Here is a 21,100-nt window from a genome sequence, read left to right on the forward strand (position 1 = left end):
TGACCCTTTATTAACCTAATTGCCCTATGACGTCATGCATACATTTGCATATTAATGAGTTATTCTGCATATTAATGAGGCAATGACGTAAACAACACCCCACACCCCCCCCCCCCCCCCCCCCCAAGTCAAGGTTATGTGACGTCATCAGTCACGTGGGGTTACTAGGTGCACTTGTGACGTCATCAAATGAGGGGGGAGGGGGGATACTTATTACTTATTATCTACTCCCGTATGTGCTGGCAGTCACACTGCTTACGTCGCTATAAATAAACAGTTCGCCTTGTGTTGTCGGGTTGCGATCGATAGAGTCACTTTACAAACGTACCAGTACGGGACAATGATATCTCTGCAGTTTCTAGGTTTGTCAGCACCATACCGGTGCTCGTGGGTATCACCGAAGTGGTAAACGTCTGAGACCTGCGTCACTTCGGGCTTTCCTCCCACATTAAGCTGACACGACGTAAATATAACTGGAATACTGTTTAAAACGGCGTTAAACCCACTTCACTCACGCATATATATATATATATATATATATATATATACGAGTGAGTCATGAATGCAAAATTATATATAGAAAGCGTCGGTATAGCTATATATTTTTTTTTAAATGGGGTTGTATTTTAACACAACGTGATAAGTGAATGTAAATAATCCAACAAGCAACTTGCTGATAGTGATTCATAAACACAAGATTATCCTATAGTCGGATTCTGGTGTCCCCCGCCGTGATATTGCTGGAATATTGCTAAAAGCGGCGTAAAACCATACTCACTCACTCACTCCTATAGTCGGAATCGTAGAATGAACTGTGAGAATGAAAATTCGTATGATTTTGTTGAGGTGGAATAAGGTTATACGTCATCGTATCCCAATATCGATCCTCAATATTGCTGAGTGCGGCGTAAAACAAAAAAACAAACCTGGTACATTTTGTGTGCCTATACCTGCCTATATACATGTTCTAGATGGCGTGCCAACACAACACTGAACATTGATCGCTCGTTCATTGTGACAACACAGCTACTGCGAATGATTAACGTAAATGTCGTGACCTGCTTAAAGGCAGTGTAACATATGCATTCAATATGCAACATGTCAATCAATAGCTTGTGTATGTTGTAACACTGGCGGGATTTCAAAGCTACCAGGACCAATTTTGTGTATCAAAACACGGTCTGACATGACAAGACGAGTCCACGTTGGATACCATTCATATCACAACGAGTGTATTTCAATCAATCGAGCGAGGCGAGTGGGTTTTTTCTGGTTTTGGTTTGTTGTTTTACGCCGCACTCAGCAATATTCCAGCTATATGACGGGGGTCTGTAAATAATAGTCTGGACCAGACAATCCAGTGATTTACATCATGAACATCGATCCACGCAATTGGGATCGATTACATGCTTCAACCAAGTCAGCGAGCCTGACAACCCAATACCGTTAGTCACCTCTTACGACAAGCATAGTCGCCTTTTACGGCAAGCATGGGTTGCTGAAGGCCTATTCTACCCGGATCTTCACGGGTCACGAGTCGAGTAACGTGTACATTCCTACTTGAACTTTGCATGCTATCGACATTCAACATTGACAAAAAGGCGTTGCTGGTTGTAGGTTGACGTTTGAATACAACCTTCGACTGCCTTGTCAAGGAGCACTCTGGCGACAGGGTGCTGGCTTTCTCGCGATCAATAACAATGAAAGCTTAGATTCTGATTCTAAAACATGTTTGTAAACACAAACACCACCAAGATTCCAACCCGGATCTTCACGGTGCACACGTAAAGTAAAGATGCTGAGGGATGCATCAAGTTTCATGGACGAGGTTATGTCATCACATTCGCCTACCCAAAAAAAGTCTTCCGCTTTGTAATGGACTTCTTATCCCAATCCCCTAAGATACGGAGCCAGGGTACTCTTCAGGATACCAACCCAGAATGGCCGGGTTAACTTACAGTACACGTCGGGTGTTACCAGCTCCTTTGGTATACATGTTGGCAATCAACTGTACAGTGTGGATGAAGAACTAGAAATCGATGACGCGCCTGGTCCAGGTGGAACTTTGTGAGTACCCTCTAATCCACGGTTAACAGCAAGCAGACCCTTCGATACTGTCTGGAATATCAAATGGCTCATTTGTTCATCTATGTTCATATGTCCCGATTTGATTGTCTGGGTTGCTGTACTTTCTGGAGAGAAAATGTTTGGCTCAGATTACATGTGATCAAACTCAACATAGTCAAGTGTTTCCTCCCCAGCTTCCTCATTGATGTCACGTTCAATATCACAATATGTTTCAAATGCCCTCTTGTTGCTCTCACGTCTGTCAATGCGGGACTTACTTAAGCTTCCGTCTGCCTTCAGTGTGTCAGCTGATCCACCTCAGGATAAAATCTGTTTCCTCAGCATTGTAGATCTTGGAAAAACAGCGATAGAGTTTTTTTATCGAAATTGATGTAGGACAGTCTTTTATATGACTACCAGTTATGAGATAATTTATTATGATCAGATTGAAGTTATTTTATCTGAGGGTACTATACCTTGTGTCGCATCATAATCACAGGAATAGTTGATATGAGTCAAAGAGGTGGAACATGTTATACTTATAGTGGTACACATCGATATACTTGAAAAGTAAATAAACGTTTCAATTATGGACAATTACAATTGAAGTATGCGGACAATTTCTAATATATAGTCTCAACGTAACGATGCCTGATTCAAGGCAGTGTCTTCGCCAAGTACACGAGGCAGTATTCTGACACATTCAAGCTAAAAGTGAACTAATTAACATGAACCTGTATTCTTGAGTCACCTGCGTCTCATCTCTATGGAAACGAGCACCTGTTGGAAGATGTAATATGATGCACTGAAGGCAAAATATCAAATATGTAGTGACAGTCCTGGTAAACTTCAATCCAATTACTTAAGAAGGAAATTATTCAAACTAAGACATGGCTATGGTCAAACAAAGCTAACTTTACAACAACGGAATTAAACTCACAGGTTCACAAATAATTGTAAATAGCTACTCAAATTAATCAGCGTCAAACTGAAACATATTCAATGCATGACCGGGTACTGTATGGACGAAGACCGACAGGACAAATCTACATGCGTGTCTAGTGTTGAATGTTGAATCCTGTGCTGAAATCTGGAGGAAATATAGTTACAAAAATAGAATCAATAGATAATCAAGTAGCTGTGGTGTGGTGACTAAAGTGAATCAATGTTACCAGTGAATATAGCGTCAAACTAATTCATAAATCGTTTTAATCCTAATTCCAAAATATAAGGTGCCATTTCGCCTGCCCCACAATGGCCATTTTCGCTAGATGAAATCTATGGCATTTTGCTCAGGTGATTTTGTAGCCTGCAACCTGTGTAAATAAATATACTGTAAGATTTGACAATTAGATGTCCTTTAAACTTCCTGTGAAGAATTTAGTAAAGTGAACATTATTGTGTGTCTCTCGGAACGGAACATATGTGTTTACCTGCCTATATTATACACATCTGTGCGTACTGTAGGCGCATGTCGACGTTGTAAAACCCTCTCAGTAATTTCAATACGATAAATGTAACAAAAGTATTTGGTAACATAACAAGTAATGGTTTCCGCGACATGGGATAGCCCACACATCGCAGATGAAGAGGTTGTACCGAAAACGAAAACTTGTAGTTCCTAGAATGTAAAAGGTTAATTATGATAACACACTTGGGAGCATGTAAGTTCATAGCAGGGAGGGGGGCACGGGTGGCCCAGTCCTCTAAGGCGCCGCGATTCGCTGTGCAGAGTTGCTTCCCTTGGGCACACCAGAAACCTATGATTGTGGGTTCGAATCCCGGTTCGCCCTGATTATGTTTCTAGGTTTGTCAGCACCATATCCGTGCTCTTGGGTTTCACCGAAGTGGTAAACGTCTGCGACCTGCGTCACTTCGGGCTTTCCTCCCACATTAAGCTGACACGCCGTGATAAAACTGGAATAGCGTTAAAAGCGGCGTTAAACCTAACTCACTCAGTCATAGCAGGAAGCACTGGGTAGCCTTGTCGTTAACGTATTTGCTCGTTAGGTCTTGGTTATATTATCCATATGGATTACAGGAGGTGCAAACTCAACTCATTCACTGACTCACTCATTCACAGCAGAAACTGCATGGTACCGGGGAGGCGCAGAGGCGCTGATGAATCTTTTTCGTACATGTCGTTGTACGCCAGCAAGAGATATTGTACGTCCTTTTCCTAAGGTTCATACAACGTGTACTGGACACAACATTCTTGTAGTTGTTGCTTCAGATTTGTTGGTTTGGAAGACAGGTAACAACACCATCCCTCGGCTTTGACTCTCAGGGTGGGATGGGGGAGGTGATGGGGTGTGGCACACGGGTTTGTCCCTTTCCCTCGTTTCTACATTTTCAACCAAACGCCGGGGTAGCGCGTTTTATCCTGTACAAAGATAATGAGGCCGTATAACGTGAAGTTGTGTTGGGCGTACACGTTCGGCTTGTATATAGGCAGCAGAATAACTCACGTCAGATTAATAACACCTTAGGCTGCCACCTAAAAATAGCCTGTGTACTATAGCCGAGTATATTTAAGAATTGAACGTCAGTTTGGATGGGTTCATTGAAGTGTGAACGATTTAAAAGCGCTGGTTAAGCTGTGTGAACCTCCGAGCCTGCGAAATCGTTTACACTTCAATGAACCCATCCAAACAGACGTTCAATTCTTATAACTTAATACGTTGTAGTTCACTGGTCTCGCCGAATAATATTGTAACAATGTTTGCTTAAATTTGAAGTCATCTGGTTTCGCCGAAGAACATTAATTTACAACAATGTTATTTTGCCGGCTCTCGGTCACAAACGTTTCCCAATGAAAGAAACAGTGTAAACTACAAAGTATGAAATTATTTGCGAGTGACGTTCTGGAAACTGCATACCTTCGTCTAAAAACGACGTAACTTAAAAACGATAAAACCCACAATTTTCAAATTTCACACTATAACAGTACAAACATTTCCCTAACTGTCTATGTAAATATTGTAAAGCATTAACGTGATTACTAGTAGCTTATAGCTCGGCAAACGTATTGAATATGCGATTTTTTACAAAATGTCCATGGCGGCTGTTTTGTTGACATTGCGCACTGGATGCTTTGTGCGTCTCGTCAGGTTGTAAATCTCCACTAATGTAAAAACCGAAAACATTATGCGAAAGCCTGTTTGTTTCCCGATTACCGTGTTGAAACTGAAACATCTCCGTTGAAAATCGTCCGCGAAATCGTCCATTACGAATTTGTTCAAATATGTGTGACGCCATTTTGTCAGTAAATTAGTGAAATATAACGTTATCGTTTGCATATCATGTCGGAAAATGCATATTAATGAAAAAAATATTTATAAGTAAGGAATGAAATCTTATACCTAAAATCTGTGGTTTATTACCTACATGCTCATATAAATTGTAATGTGTAACTTTAACTATGAAATTTTAAATTACGTTGATCTACTTTTAGAAAGAAGAGAACGAAACGGCATTTCTAAATAAAAGTTATACGCGGTGTTGTTTTTTTTTCATTGCAATAAATTATTATTCTTTTCGGCCATTATTCATTTTTTAGTAAGACAATCATACTAGGTAATCTGCAAAGAACATGCCCTTATGCATGTCATATTTTTACTTATTTGGCACAGAAAGGTATTCCCCGCGGCTCACGTAAATCAGTTCACTGAAAATACTCCTCCCGGGCGATGGCACGTCGACGAAATTTGCATACAGACGAATGAACGAGTTAGTCTCGTATCTTTATGAATCCTAAATAACGTTGTTTTATTTTCATTTTTGAATAATAATGATTATACGAACACAGAACAATAAAAAAATCACATGAAGCAGAAACTATACGAAAATGCCTTTTGTGTTGTCGACAGGTTTAGTTTTGAATATTTCAAAATGTCGTCGACCGTGTTCAGCGGTGTTTGGGATTTTGGATTTACTATAGCATCTTTGAAAGCAACCGAGATAGTAAGTATATTTGAACATTATTCTGTAAGCATAGCTTAGTGTTCTAGTGATGGTCTGAAATCTGTCGTAATTTGTAGATGATAAACGCATTGATTTATCAAAGATTCTAACTTTGCGATCCACAAAGCCTTCGTAACTTACACATATCGTAAGAGTTTACGATTGAAATTAAGATAATTTTACTAATATTTACGACCGATCCACAAATCGTTCTTAATCCGTTCGTAAATTCATCGTCTTACGATCATTGTCGTAAATTAAGATTGTCGCTCTCCTGTGATGGAGGTAAGAATATAGGGCGATTCCCCAATGACGTCATTAATTTACAGGGGAATACCTTCACTGTATTAGCAGACGACGCCAGTCGTATTATCAACCGATTATGGATTCTAGTCAACCATTGACAATGAAACGCCCAAGGGGTAAGAACTGGACTAACAGTGAGTTAGCCCTTCTAATAGAGTGTGTTCAGTCGAAGACAAACATGTTGTTTTCGTCGTTTAGCAACAATTTGACGAACAGCATGAAGAAGAAAGCATGGGAGGACATTTCACAGAGGTGAGTGATTTAATGAAATTGTGTGTGTGTGTGTGTGTGTGTGTGTGTGGAAGGGGGTGGGGGTGATATGTCTGGTATAAACTGGAGTACAAATATGTCAACCTGCCAGCAGGGTGTTACTTCATCAACCTGTCTTTGGTAATAACTTGATGCAAAGGATATACATAAGCTGGAACTAGCGCTGCAGGGTCACGAGCAGGCATTTTGTCACTTATGAAGGGACACCACTCTATCCGTATTTTAGACGACACATTCTCTCGATACATTATGTTGCTGTGATTTTGGAGTTCTAAACCTTCACTCTATTACTTTTTTTCTTGACAATTTATTAAAGTTCACTGATCTTGTTTCAGCATCAGTGCAAACAGTGGTGTCAAGAGACTGACCAAAGATGTTAAAAAGAAGTGGATGGACTACAAGTACACAGAACAATTTAGAACATAATATTATTTTATGTAAACAAATACTCATTGCATGGTATAAAACATGTGCTTGTCCTGACATACATGTTCAGTGAAACATTCATATTTAGCTGTTATCAAATATAAATTAAAATTGTTTATACTAGTACTATTGTTTAGATAATACGAGGTGTGTTTGTTCATTTATACATTTTGTTCCATCAGGAGTCAAACAAGGAAAAAAGAAGCTGAAAGAAGGAGGGAGGCAACGAGAACTGGTGGGGGGCCTCCACCATCCAGCCTCACTGAAATGGAACAGCGGGTGAGCCTACAGTTTCTTTTTCAATCTTGAATTTCTTAAATGCTATATGATTGGCTGGGTTTTTTTATATGTGGGCATATTGAGTACTCAACAAGTACAAATTGATATAGTTGCTGTTGAATTGTAATTTTACAATTGATATGAGAAGCTCTTAAAGGAGCAGTTAGTGATTATAACAAACAGGTCATCTTTTGACCAATAAGTTATAAGGTAAAGTACTTCATTCCTTATTACAGAGAACATTAACATTGTAACATGCTTTGAAAGAAATATTGATTTCAGGTTGTATCATTCATACCTCCCTGCTCGATTCAAGGCTGTGAGGGTGGCCTTGAAAGTGAAGAATATGAAAGTAAGTTGCTTAATTGGTTGTGTGAATGGATGTATGTGCAGTTGTTTACTTAACCGGTCTCATAGTTTATGTTAATGACCATATGTCAGACATATTATAGATTATCTCATACAGTAAAGGTAATTGTGATCATGCTAGATAAAAGATGAAGTATAAACTTAAAGTTGATTTTCAAATTGGATTAATAGTTCCATTAATAACCATACTTTTTGTGGATTTTGCCTTTTTTCATTGCAGAGAAATTGGTAAATTGGAACTACATGTATCTTATTACTTACAGACACTACCCCAGCAACTCCAGTTTTCCCAGAGACTCTTCAAGCCCTGCAGGATTTGCCTTGTGATGGGGCCTTTGTGCCACCTACATACATGTACTCAGAGAGTGTGATGTCAGCATATGATGTTCCTTAAGGTATTACCATGTACAAAATGGAAATACTGCACAATAAATTTAATACAACTTTTAAGGGTTCTGGATGGGGAGAGATTTGCAACTGTGATAGTTTATTGCAGGTATACCTACCACAAGATAAGATGAAATCATGTATGCAACATCACAGGTCTTAGAAATACAGTTCATGGATTTTGATTGTATCTCCAATCTCTGTATATGTTTATGTATTATGTATTATGTATTATAGGGAGAGAGGTGTTTACTTAATATTCCTGTGGATATGTTTTAAATACAACATTCACATGTCTCAGTTAAATGATTTCTTTCTTTAATACAGTTGATGCAGTTTCACATGTTAAGGCCACAAAGACTCTCAGTGGTATGTACAGCAATACATCAAATTTGAAATGATAGAAAGAGAAAAAAATTAAATTACTCAAGAAACCCTGATTTTTGTTTTGATAAAGTTTGTATACAGATGGACGAGACATAACTGTTGCTGTGAGACTTGTGTTATGTAAAATGAAAATTTCTTTCAGACAAAGATAACATTCTGAACATAGAGAGGGAGAAACTGAATGTGCTGAAAGAGCTTCTTGAGGTGGAAAAAAAGAGATTACATGTGGAAGAACAGAAATTGGCCTACATCATTTCTCTGGAAGCTGGCCACTCTGGCCAACTGAATGTATCACCAGTTATTCAGTTCCTTTAAGCTTTGATTAATTTTCCCAAATATAAAAATTCATACTGATAATGTAGCTTCTGTTGTCATTTATCATCGGTTACAAAAAGTCGTTTATCTTAATCATACAATCATTTAGAGAAACAGTTATTGACGACAGCTTGTCGGACTTTGAGGCCGTCATTGAGAGGTCCCAGGTAAGCTATCCCATCTTCTTGGATCAGGTCTTCTTGTGTAGGAGGAGCTGGCAATCTTAGGCTGATGCAGAAGTTATGCAGCTGACAGGTTGCATACACAACTTGATGGCATTTTGGTGGGGTGAACGGCAGTCAGCCACCTGATTTATGTAGGCACCTAATAATGTATATAAACACAAACATTACCCTTTGTTCAGAATGCAGATAAGATAGACTAGTCGCATTATTATGTGTAAAACTTGAAATATTCTATAAAGACCATATCTCTGATTTACTTTAAAGTATGAGTATTATCTTAAAGCATAACATCTTAATCTGTCATTAGCACAGATGTATGCCATACTAATGTCTCAAATATTGAAAAAATGATATATATGCTTGAGTAGAATAAGGGATGAACATATACATGCCTGAACATGGATTTAAGGAGTCCAAAAGCCCTCTCCACAGTGTTGCGTGTTCTGCAGTGTGCAGTGTTGTAACATTCCTCAGACGGTGTTGTAGGGTTAACTATTGGCGTAAGCAGCCATGGGCGACATGCATATCTGATGGAAAAATTGTAATTCTGTTAAACATACTGACCATACCATTAAATATTGAAAGACAACTTAAAATACCAGCTTATATATTTCACTTCAAATGTTATTTCATTTCGTGACGATTTTATTGGTGTCAGTTTACATTGTGAAATTTGGGTTTAAGCACAAGGGGAAATCACTTTCACTCAAAGCTAGATTTTATGGGCGCTGCTTTCAATTTATGATCAATATATTTTAAAGTGACTAATATGAAATAAACATTGGAATCTGAAAATCACATTATGATTACAGTATGGTCTTCTGTGTGCCAAGTTACAAAATATCAACTTCTTGTTTATGTGTTTTCATATCTCTGTAGTGGTTACAATACAACTTATGTTTACACAAATGATTTGCTGTTACCCTGAATCGCCTAGCAGCCATCCGTCATTCCCAGCAGTCTCCATATACTGCCCAATCTTGCTGTTTTGTAGCATGAACGAATCATGAGTTGAACCAGGCCACTTGGAAACCACACTTGTAAACCTTTTGATTAAATATACATATTTATAATTCTTCCATCAGCCATGCATTCATAAATCGATATTAAAGTTATTTTCTCAAGTCCCCGTGTGTGTGTGTGTGTGTGATAGTCCAACTGGCTGTTTAAAGTTGTCTTTATTCTTTATTTATTCAGCAGTGAGCATTGCTTTAAGTATTAAAACAATCGTCCTTTATCACAATGGTAATTCCGCACGGTAATAGAAACCTGTATTGGACCTCATGACAAAACCCTTGTTGGGCCTTACGTAATGATTGGTCAACAAAATGAGTAGGTGGCACTACTAGTCATTGTCAAGGTCATTAAAGAGAGTAAACAAGGTGTGTATCCTTCGATGTTTCCCTGAATAATGTTGTTATTACGTCTGTATACGAATGATTGATTCATACTGACCCTATCAATTGTTAAATAAGGATGTTGCTGGGTGTTGTTGTTAACGTCTGTGAAGTGTGATGTACCTTAGTTCTGCGTCACAGACAGCTTGAACGTTTACGGCATGGAAGCCCTTCCTGCAAACGTAAACCGCTTCTTCATCCCCGGTGGGTCGCATGATAGGTATGAGGGTGCCATCTATACAACCAAGCACTTTTGGAAATCTGCTAATGTTATAAAATGCTTCCTTCGTGACACGTTGGTCGGATGTTGCCTTTGGGAACGAAATCAGTTTTAGTTGTTTGACAATTGCTTCATTTGTACGGGTAAACACCCGTGACACAGTGGACCGGGATACGCCATGCAAGTCTGCTAGTTCAGTGAAGAACGACCCCTTACTATAAAACCTAAGGGCAATCAAAACCTGTGTTTCCGGGGACAATGCATGGGAACGCTCTGTTTGTGAAGCAAGATATGGTTTCAGTAAGTCTATAAGTTTAAATATGGCATGACGTGGTAGCCGGTAGCGCCGGATTATGCTGTCATCATCGAGCGTGTCAAGTACTCGACTTCGGTCTCGAAACACCCTTGGTCGTGATCGTGTTGCCTTTTCTTCTAATATGCCAAGCAAAAAATATGCCGCCATCTTGATACTTAAGTTACGACAGAAATGCTTGATTTACGATAGGTACTGACCACTCATAATTTTTCTCTTAACTTTACGAGATATTTTCACTAAGATAGCTTTGTGGATCGCTTAAGATTTTTGTCATAAAGTTACGACAGGTTTTACGATGTTCGTAGCGCTACGAAGGCTTTGTGGATCGGGGCCCTGGAACCTATAAATCGATCATTTATGTGAATACTCAATGAAGTTAATGTTCCACATAGAGCAAAGGTGTCTTTCTATCGATATCATTGGCTTGCTTCCAAACTTCCTGTTGTTTTTGACGTCTTGGTGATGAAAACTGTTTTATGTGTTTGCTGTTAAACGATTCACCAACAACTTTCAAATTATAAAGAAGGCACAGAAAGGTTTGCCACCGGTGGGGCACGCTCACCTTTTCGCGAACACCTGGTATCATCACAATTTGAAAGTGATTCATAAACACATACTCATGATATAGAAGGTAAGCGCCCAATCGATTCTGTTTTTGGCAGAGATTTCCTCTGAGTATGGAATGGGTTTTGTCGGTTTTATATAGCAAATTTCAGTATTTCACATGCATAGTTTTAATGCTATTGAATCGTTATACCTTGATTTGAAACCCAAGCATTTGATGTATTTTCCCTACTTTTGATAACAAATGTATTGCAAACCTGTTGATGGGTTCTGCCAACTGGTAAGATGAACACGTTTATTTAAGCAACAAATCATTAAAAACCCTATCTTTCAAATATCCAAAGACGTGTGGGGCGGTGGGGTAGCCTAGTGGTTAAAGCGTTCGCTTATCACACCGAAGCTCCGGGTTCGATTCCCCACATGGGTACAACGTGTGCAGCCCATTTCTGGTGTCCTCCATCGTCATATTCCTAAAATATTGCTAAAAGCAGCGTAAATCCATACTCACTCACACGTCTCCTTATATAGATTCCGAAAAAGGTAAAGGAATATCATCATGCATTTATTATTATTATTGCTGGGTCTGTTTAATCGTGAAATCATAATTATGTATTTGATTTAAATCTGGATGTTTACTATACGAGATATCTGCAATCACTGACACTGACTTTATTATATATATGCCATACCATTTGAACTGTATAAGGTGCCGCAGTTGTATGTGTATACATGTATGTACCAGAAATATAGGATCGTGGTTCGAATCCTGGTTTGCTCCTCGTGTTTCTCCAGGGTTACACCTAAGTGTTAATGCTGGCCTTCCTCCAACGTCTGGCTGACATACCGGGAAATAATACCAAAGCTGTTCAAAACGGCGAAACACAACCCCACCCACATGCTTTCAACACATCTACAAGTTATCAAGCCCTACACTAGCTGAAGGTGTTTTGCAAGACGGAAGGATATGCTACTCCGTGACCAGAAACACCGACAACTCCACCAGCTCTGGAAAACATGGCATTCCGGCGTACGTACAAGTTGTTTATGGTTTGGTTTGGTTTGTTGTTTAACGCCGCTCTCAGCAATATTCCAGCTATATGACGGCGGTCTGTAAATAATCGAATCTGGACCAAACAATCCAGTGATTTATATCATGAGCATCGATCCACTCAATTGGGATCAATGACATGCATCAACGAAGTCAGCGAGCCTGACCACCCGATCTCGTTAGTCGCCTCTTTCGACAAGCATAGTCGCCTTTTACGGCAAGAATGGGTTGCTGAAGACCTATTCAACCCCGGATCTTCACGGGTCGCACTAAAGGTAAAGATGATGAGGGATGCAAGCATGGCAAGCATGGGTTGCTGAAGTACCCGTATCAGACAAATAGGTTCATGTTTGTCTGTTTGTTTGTTTGTTTGTTTGTTTAACTTCTCCCCCGGTAATACTCCTTCTCTTCTGTTTGTAATCGAGTCTGGAACAAGACAATCCAGTGATTGACACGAGCATCGATTAGGAAAGGATGATTTGAATCAACCAAGTAAGCGGATAAGACCAATTCTGAACAATCATTGATTAAGCCACCTGTCGTCACAATCATTGGCTATCGGGGACCATTTCTAACTCAGTAATGCCGTGAGCTTTTACTGTCACTCAGTGAGTTGTTCATCACCTTGTGTGAGTGGGTTGGGATGTATCCAAACTGGGTTTCGGTTTCACGGCAAGTGCAAGGTTAGCTTCAACGCAACTGATTATTTCAGTTTTACCACAACTGAGTGAGTTCAGTTTTACCGCAATTGAGTTCAGTTTTACCGCAACTGAGTTCAGTTTTATCACAACTAAGTGAGTTCAGTTTTACAACAACTGAGTAAGTTCAGTTTTACCACAACTGAGTGAGTTAAGTTTTACCACAAATGAGTAAGTTCAGTTTTACCACAACCGAGTGAGTTTTTGTTTTACCGCAACTGAGTGAGTTTTTGTTTTACCGCAACTGAGTGAGTTCTGTTTTACCGCAACTGAGTGTGTTCAGTTCTACCACAACTGAATTCAGTTTTATAATAAATAAGTGAGTTCAGTCTCACCGCAACTGAGTGAGATCAGTCTCACCACACCTGAGTGAGATCAGTCTCACCACACCTGAGTGAGATCAGTCTCACCGCAACTGAATGAGATCAGTCTCACCACAACTGAGTGAGATCAGTCTCGCCACAACTGAGTCTCATCGCAACTAAGTGTTTCACGACTTCTGGCTTCACCGACTCACATTCTACAGTTTGCGTCAATGGAAGCGTACAGCGTAATTGTTGGACCGAGGAACAAGGCATATATGAGCAAGTCTGCAGCCCAGTGTTTGCACAAGATGTCTGCGGTATGGATGACGGTTAAGCAGATGTGACACTCGGTGTCAACTGCCTCGGGGTGTCACGTTAGTCTGATTGGCTTTCTGTGTCGCTCAGCACAAAGACTTGGGCAACGGCTTACTTATATGCTCACTTCACTTGCTTACAACCCAAACGACTACCCGAAGAACAGTCACGGTGCTCCGAAACATCTGGGACTTCGGTGTACTATAATGCGTGATATATGTATTCCTAAACTTAAAGATTTTATGTTAATGTGTACATTATCAATTATGTGTCGGGTGTTTTGTGTTTTCCGACTGCATGTTGTTTTGCGCCCCTGCCAGGAACAGCCATCGCACTAGATTACATTCCATAGTCCTGAACGTTTGTCAGGACATCCGCTTGTTTGCCGTATTAAGCTTAATTCGTCAATATGAAAGGCTGGTGTGATCGCAGTCAGTACACTGTGTCTGATAATATGTGGGGTATCCATGTCACACTGCAGTCTCTCAGTTTCCTTGTACATGTACACACACAGACACACACACTCATACACACACTCATACACATACACATGGACACACACATGGACACACACATGGACACACACATGTACACACACATGTACACACACATGTACACACACATGTACAAACACACGTACACACACACGTACACACATAAGGAACACACACGTACACACACACGTACACACACACGTACACACACACACACGTACACACACACGTACACACACACGTACACACACACGTACACACACACACGTACACACACACACACGTACACGCACACGTACACACACGCACACACACACGTACACGCACACACACGCACACGTACACACACGCACACGCACACACACACACACACACATACATACATACACACGAAGACACACTCTTACATACATGTACACACACAGACGCACCTATACATGCTTGTACACACACAGAGACACACACACACACTCATTCATACACTCATACACATACACATGGACACACACATGGACACACACATGGACACACACATGGACACACACATGTACACACACATGTACACACACATGTACAAACACATGTACAAACACACGTACACACACACGTACACACATAAGGAACACACACGTACACACACACGTACACACACGTACACACACACGTACACACACACGTACACACACACACGTACACACACACGTACACACACACACGTACACACACACACGTACACACACACGCACACGTACACACACGCACACACACACGTACACGCACACACACGCACATGTACACACACGCACACGCACACACATACATACATACATACATACACACGAAGACATACTCTTACATACATGTACACACACAGACGCACCTATACATGATTGTACACACACAGAGACACACACACACACTCATTCATACATACATAGACACACACAGACACACACACTCATACAGACACACGCACTCATACATATATGTACACACACAGAAACACACACTCATAAATACATGTACACATAGATACACACACTCATACATACATGTACACAATAAGACACACACACTCAGACATACATGTACACACACAGACACACACACTCATACATACATGTACACACACAGACAAACACACTCATACATACATGTACACACACAGACACACTCATTCATACATACATTTACACACACAGAAACACACACTCATGCATGCATGTACACATAGATACACACACTCATACATACATGTACACACAAAGACACACACACTCAGACATACATGTACACACACAGACACACACACTCATACATACATATACACACACAGACAAACACATTCATACATACATGTACACACACAGACACACACATACATACACGTACACACACAGACACACACACTCACTCATACATACACACACAGACACACACACTCATGCATACATGTACACACACAGACACACACACTCATACATACATGTACACACACTCATACATGTACACACACTGATACATACATGTACACACACAGACACACGTACTCATACATACATGTACACACACGGAAACACACACTCATACATACATGTACACACACAGGCACACACACTCATACATACATGTACACACACTCATACATACATGTACACACACAGACACACGTACTCATACATACATGTACACACACGGAAACACACACTCATCCATTCATGTACACACACAGACACACGCACACACTCATACATGCATGTACACACAGACAAATACAGACACACTCAAACATACATGTACACACAAAGACACACACAGACACACACACTCATACATACATACACACACAGTCACACACACTCATACATACATACACAGACACACACACTCATACATACATACACTCACACATACATGTACACACACAGACACACAAACTCATATATACATGTACACACACAGACACACACCCATACATACATGTACACACACATACACACACACTCTACATACATGTACACACACAGACACACAAACTCATACATACATGTACACACACAGACACACACACTCATACATACATGTACACACACAGACACACGTACTCATACATACATGTACACACACGGAAACACACACTCATACATACACGTACACACACAGACACACGTACTCATACATACATGTACACACACGGAAACACACACTCATCCATTCATGTACACACACAGACACATACACACACTCATACATGCATGTACACACAGACAAATACAGACACACTCAAACATACATGTACACACAAAGACACACCCAGACACACACACTCATACATACATACACACACAGTCACACACACTCATACATACATACACAGACACACACACTCATACATACATACACTCACACATATATGTACACACACAGACACACAAACTCATACATACATGTACACACACAGACACACGTACTCATACATACATGTACACACACGGAAACACACACTCATCCATTCATGTACACACACAGACACACACACACACTCATACATGCATGTACACACAGTCACACACACTCATACATACATACACAGACACACACACTCATACATACATACACTCACACATACATGTACACACACAGACACACGTACTCATACATACATGTACACACACAGACACACAAACTCATACATACAGGTACACACACAGACACACGTACTCATACATACATGTACACACACGGAAACACACACTCATCCATTCATGTACACACACAGACACACACACACACTCATACATACATACACACACAGTCACACACACTCATACATACATACACACACACACACTCATACATACATACACTCACACATACATGTACACACACAGACACACACTCATACATACATGTACACACACGGAAACACACACTCTTCCATTCATGTACACACACACAGACACATACACACACTCATACATGCATGTACACACAGACAAATACAGACACACTCAAACATACATGTACACACAAAGACACACCCAGACACACACACTCATACATACATACACACACAGTCACACACACTCATACATACATACACAGACACACACACTCATACATACATACACTCACACATACATGTACACACACAGACACACACTCATACATACATGTACACACACAGACACACAAACTCATACATACAGGTACACACACAGACACACGTACTCATACATACATGTACACACACGGAAACACACACTCATCCATTCATGTACACACACAGACACACACACACACACTCATACATACATACACACACAGTCACACACACTCATACATAGATACACAGACACACACACTCATACATACATACACTCACACATACATGTACACACACAGACACACACTCATACATACATGTACTCACACATACACACACACTCTACATACATGTACACACACAGACACACAAACTCATACATACATGTACACACACATACACACACACTCTACATACATGTACACACACAGACACACAAACTCATACATACATGTACACACACAGACACACACACTCATACATACATGTACACACACAGACACACGTACTCATACATACATGTACACACACGGAAACACACACTCATCCATTCATGTACACACACAGACACACACACACACTCATACATGCATGTACACACAGACAAATACAGACACACTCAAAGATACATGTACACACAAAGACACACCCAGACACACACTCTCATACATACATACACACACAGTCACACACACTCATACATACATACACAGACACATACACTCATACATACATACACTCACACATACATGTACACACACAGACACACAAACTCATACATACATGTACACACACAGACACACACTCATACATACATGTACACACACAGACACACACACTCATACATACATGTACACACACAGACAAACACACTCATACATACATATTCACACACAGACACACACACTCATACATTCGTGTACACACACAGACAAACACATTCATACATACATGTTCACACACAGACACACTCATGCATACACATATACACACACACACAGACACACACACACACTCATACATACATGTACACACAAAGACACACACACTCATACATACATGCACACACACAGACACACACTCATACATACACACAGACACACACACAGACACACACACTCATACATACATACACACACAGACACACACACTTATGCATACATGTACACACAGACACACACTCATACATACATGTACGCACACAGACACACACACTCATGCATACATGTACACACACAGACACACGCACCCATACATACATGTACACACAAAGACACAGAGAAACAAACACTCATTCATACACACAGACACACACACTCATACATACATGTACACACACAGACACACACACTTATACATACATGTACACACAGATACACACACTCATACATACATGTACACACACAGACACACACACTCATACATACATGTACACACACAGACACACACACTCATACATACATGTACACACACAAACACACACACTCATACATACATGTACACACACACAGACACACACACTCATACATACATGTACACACAAAGACACACACTCATAGATACATAGATACATACATACATACATACATACATACATACATACATACATACATACATACATACATACATACATACATACATACATACATACACACACACTCATACATACACACAGACACACACACAGACACACACACTCATACATACATACACACACAGACACACACACTCATGCATACATGTACACGCAGACACACACTCATACATACATGTACACACACAGACACACACACTCATGCATACATGTACACACACAGACACACGCACTCATACATATATGTACACACAAAGACACAGAGAAACACACACTCATACATACACACAGACACACACTCATACATACATGTACACACACAGACACACACACTCACTCATACATACATGTACAAACACTCATACATACATGTACACACACAGACACACACACTCATACATACATGTACACACACAGACACACACACTCATACATACATGTACAAACACTCATACATACATGTACACACACAGACACACACACTCATACATACATGTACACACACAGGCACACACACTCATACATACATGTACACACACAGACACACACACTCATACATTCATGTACACACACAGACACACACACACACACTCATACATGCATGTACACACAGACAAATGCAGACACACTCAAACATACATGTACACACAAAGACACACACAGACACACACACACACACACTCATTCATACGTACACATACAGGCACTTACACGCAAAGGCACACTCATTCATACACACACAACACAAAAACACACACAAACACACACACAGACACTCTCACACGCACTCACACACACAAACACACACACAGACACTCTCACACACACTCACACACACAGACACACTCATACATACACACACACAGACACAGGCACACCCAAAACACACACAGGCACTCTCAGGCACACACATACACTCTCTCACACACAGACACACACATCTACGCACGCCACTATATAAGTGCGATAATCTTGAACGCGTCCTTCAGCCCCAAGTCAACTCACCATATCGTGTGAGTGTGTTATAGTCTGATGTCTTATGATGTTCTATCACAGGGTGTAACACACATATGTGAAGTGTTACTGGCTATTGAAGTGTGCTTTGTCGTCATATATGTAGACAAAGTACAGACAGATTGGAGGGACGATCATCATTTTGTTTGCTCTGACAAGCACTGTCACTCACTCACTCACTCACTCACCGACTCACAAGCAGACCACGACCTCATGAAAAAGCATTTAATAACAAACACATGAGTATGTAACTTTTAGTTTATTAAAACAGAATAAAATAGTGTGTATATAGACACATGTAGATAGGCCAATCGATTAGTCATTGCAGTCATAGATAAACTACTTGTGTGTGCAGATATGTTGCCGCTGTCGTTGTGGCTGTTAATGGTTGTCACTGAACACAAGCATACATTTTCCAGGTGACATATCTCAGCCGTAAATTACCATTAACAGAAGCATTTAGAATGCACCATAAAATAAATGACAATACGAGGACGACTTACAAATGATTTGTAGCAGATACATTGTAAACCATTATTTTATAATGAAGCTGATTGTGACGAGGAAGGACGACACGATCTCTCATCAAAAGAAAACAAAATGGGTACCCCCTTGTGCTTACATAGATATTTGTTGTAGAAATATCACAACCGTGCAAGATAGGCGTCAGGGTAAGAGTGCAGTTGTACTCAATTGATGAAGCAGCACAATCGTAACGAACGTTTGCGTCTGACAACTGTGATATGATTTCTGTACTGGAATATACTGGTATGTCATTTACTTTCTTTCAACAAACTTGATTCCCTTGCGCTCAAGTCTTTGCAGCATGGGCTTGTAGATCTCTGGCGAGACAGGCATGACAACACCTTTCTCAGTTATCTCCCCTGAAACAGTGAGAGAAAGGGGTTCACGATGTAGATCATATATATATAAAGGTACATTAAGGTACATCTCTGTATGGAAGAATCAAATATGGGTCAATCGTGTTATCTTGTTTACAGAATGTGACAAGATCAAAACGAATGTGAAGGTTTTGTCCAAACGTGCTACTACATTTCGTCAGTATCCATAATGT

At 40.2% G+C, this 21,100-nt stretch overlaps 1 protein-coding gene and 1 pseudogene across 1 annotated transcript in view; one reads left to right on the forward strand and one right to left on the reverse strand.

The window, feature by feature from the left end:
- Window positions 1-6,412: 6,412 nt before the first annotated feature.
- LOC139460822 (myb/SANT-like DNA-binding domain-containing protein 4) lies at window positions 6,413-8,769 on the forward strand (annotated as a pseudogene).
- An 11,545-nt stretch (window positions 8,770-20,314) lies between these two features.
- The window catches only part of LOC139460823 (alpha-aminoadipic semialdehyde synthase, mitochondrial-like), a 34,051-nt gene continuing 33,265 nt past the window's right edge, over window positions 20,315-21,100 (reverse strand). Inside the window, exon 13 of the mRNA XM_071242298.1 lies at window positions 20,315-20,909. Coding sequence (XP_071098399.1) covers window positions 20,803-20,909 — 107 coding nt within the window. The 3' untranslated portion in view covers window positions 20,315-20,802. The remainder of the gene's footprint in view (window positions 20,910-21,100) is intronic.

Source organism: Haliotis cracherodii, unplaced genomic scaffold, assembly GCF_022045235.1.
Source record: "Haliotis cracherodii isolate W230 unplaced genomic scaffold, xgHalCrac1.p SCAF_14, whole genome shotgun sequence".
Lineage (NCBI taxonomy): Eukaryota > Metazoa > Mollusca > Gastropoda > Lepetellida > Haliotidae > Haliotis > Haliotis cracherodii.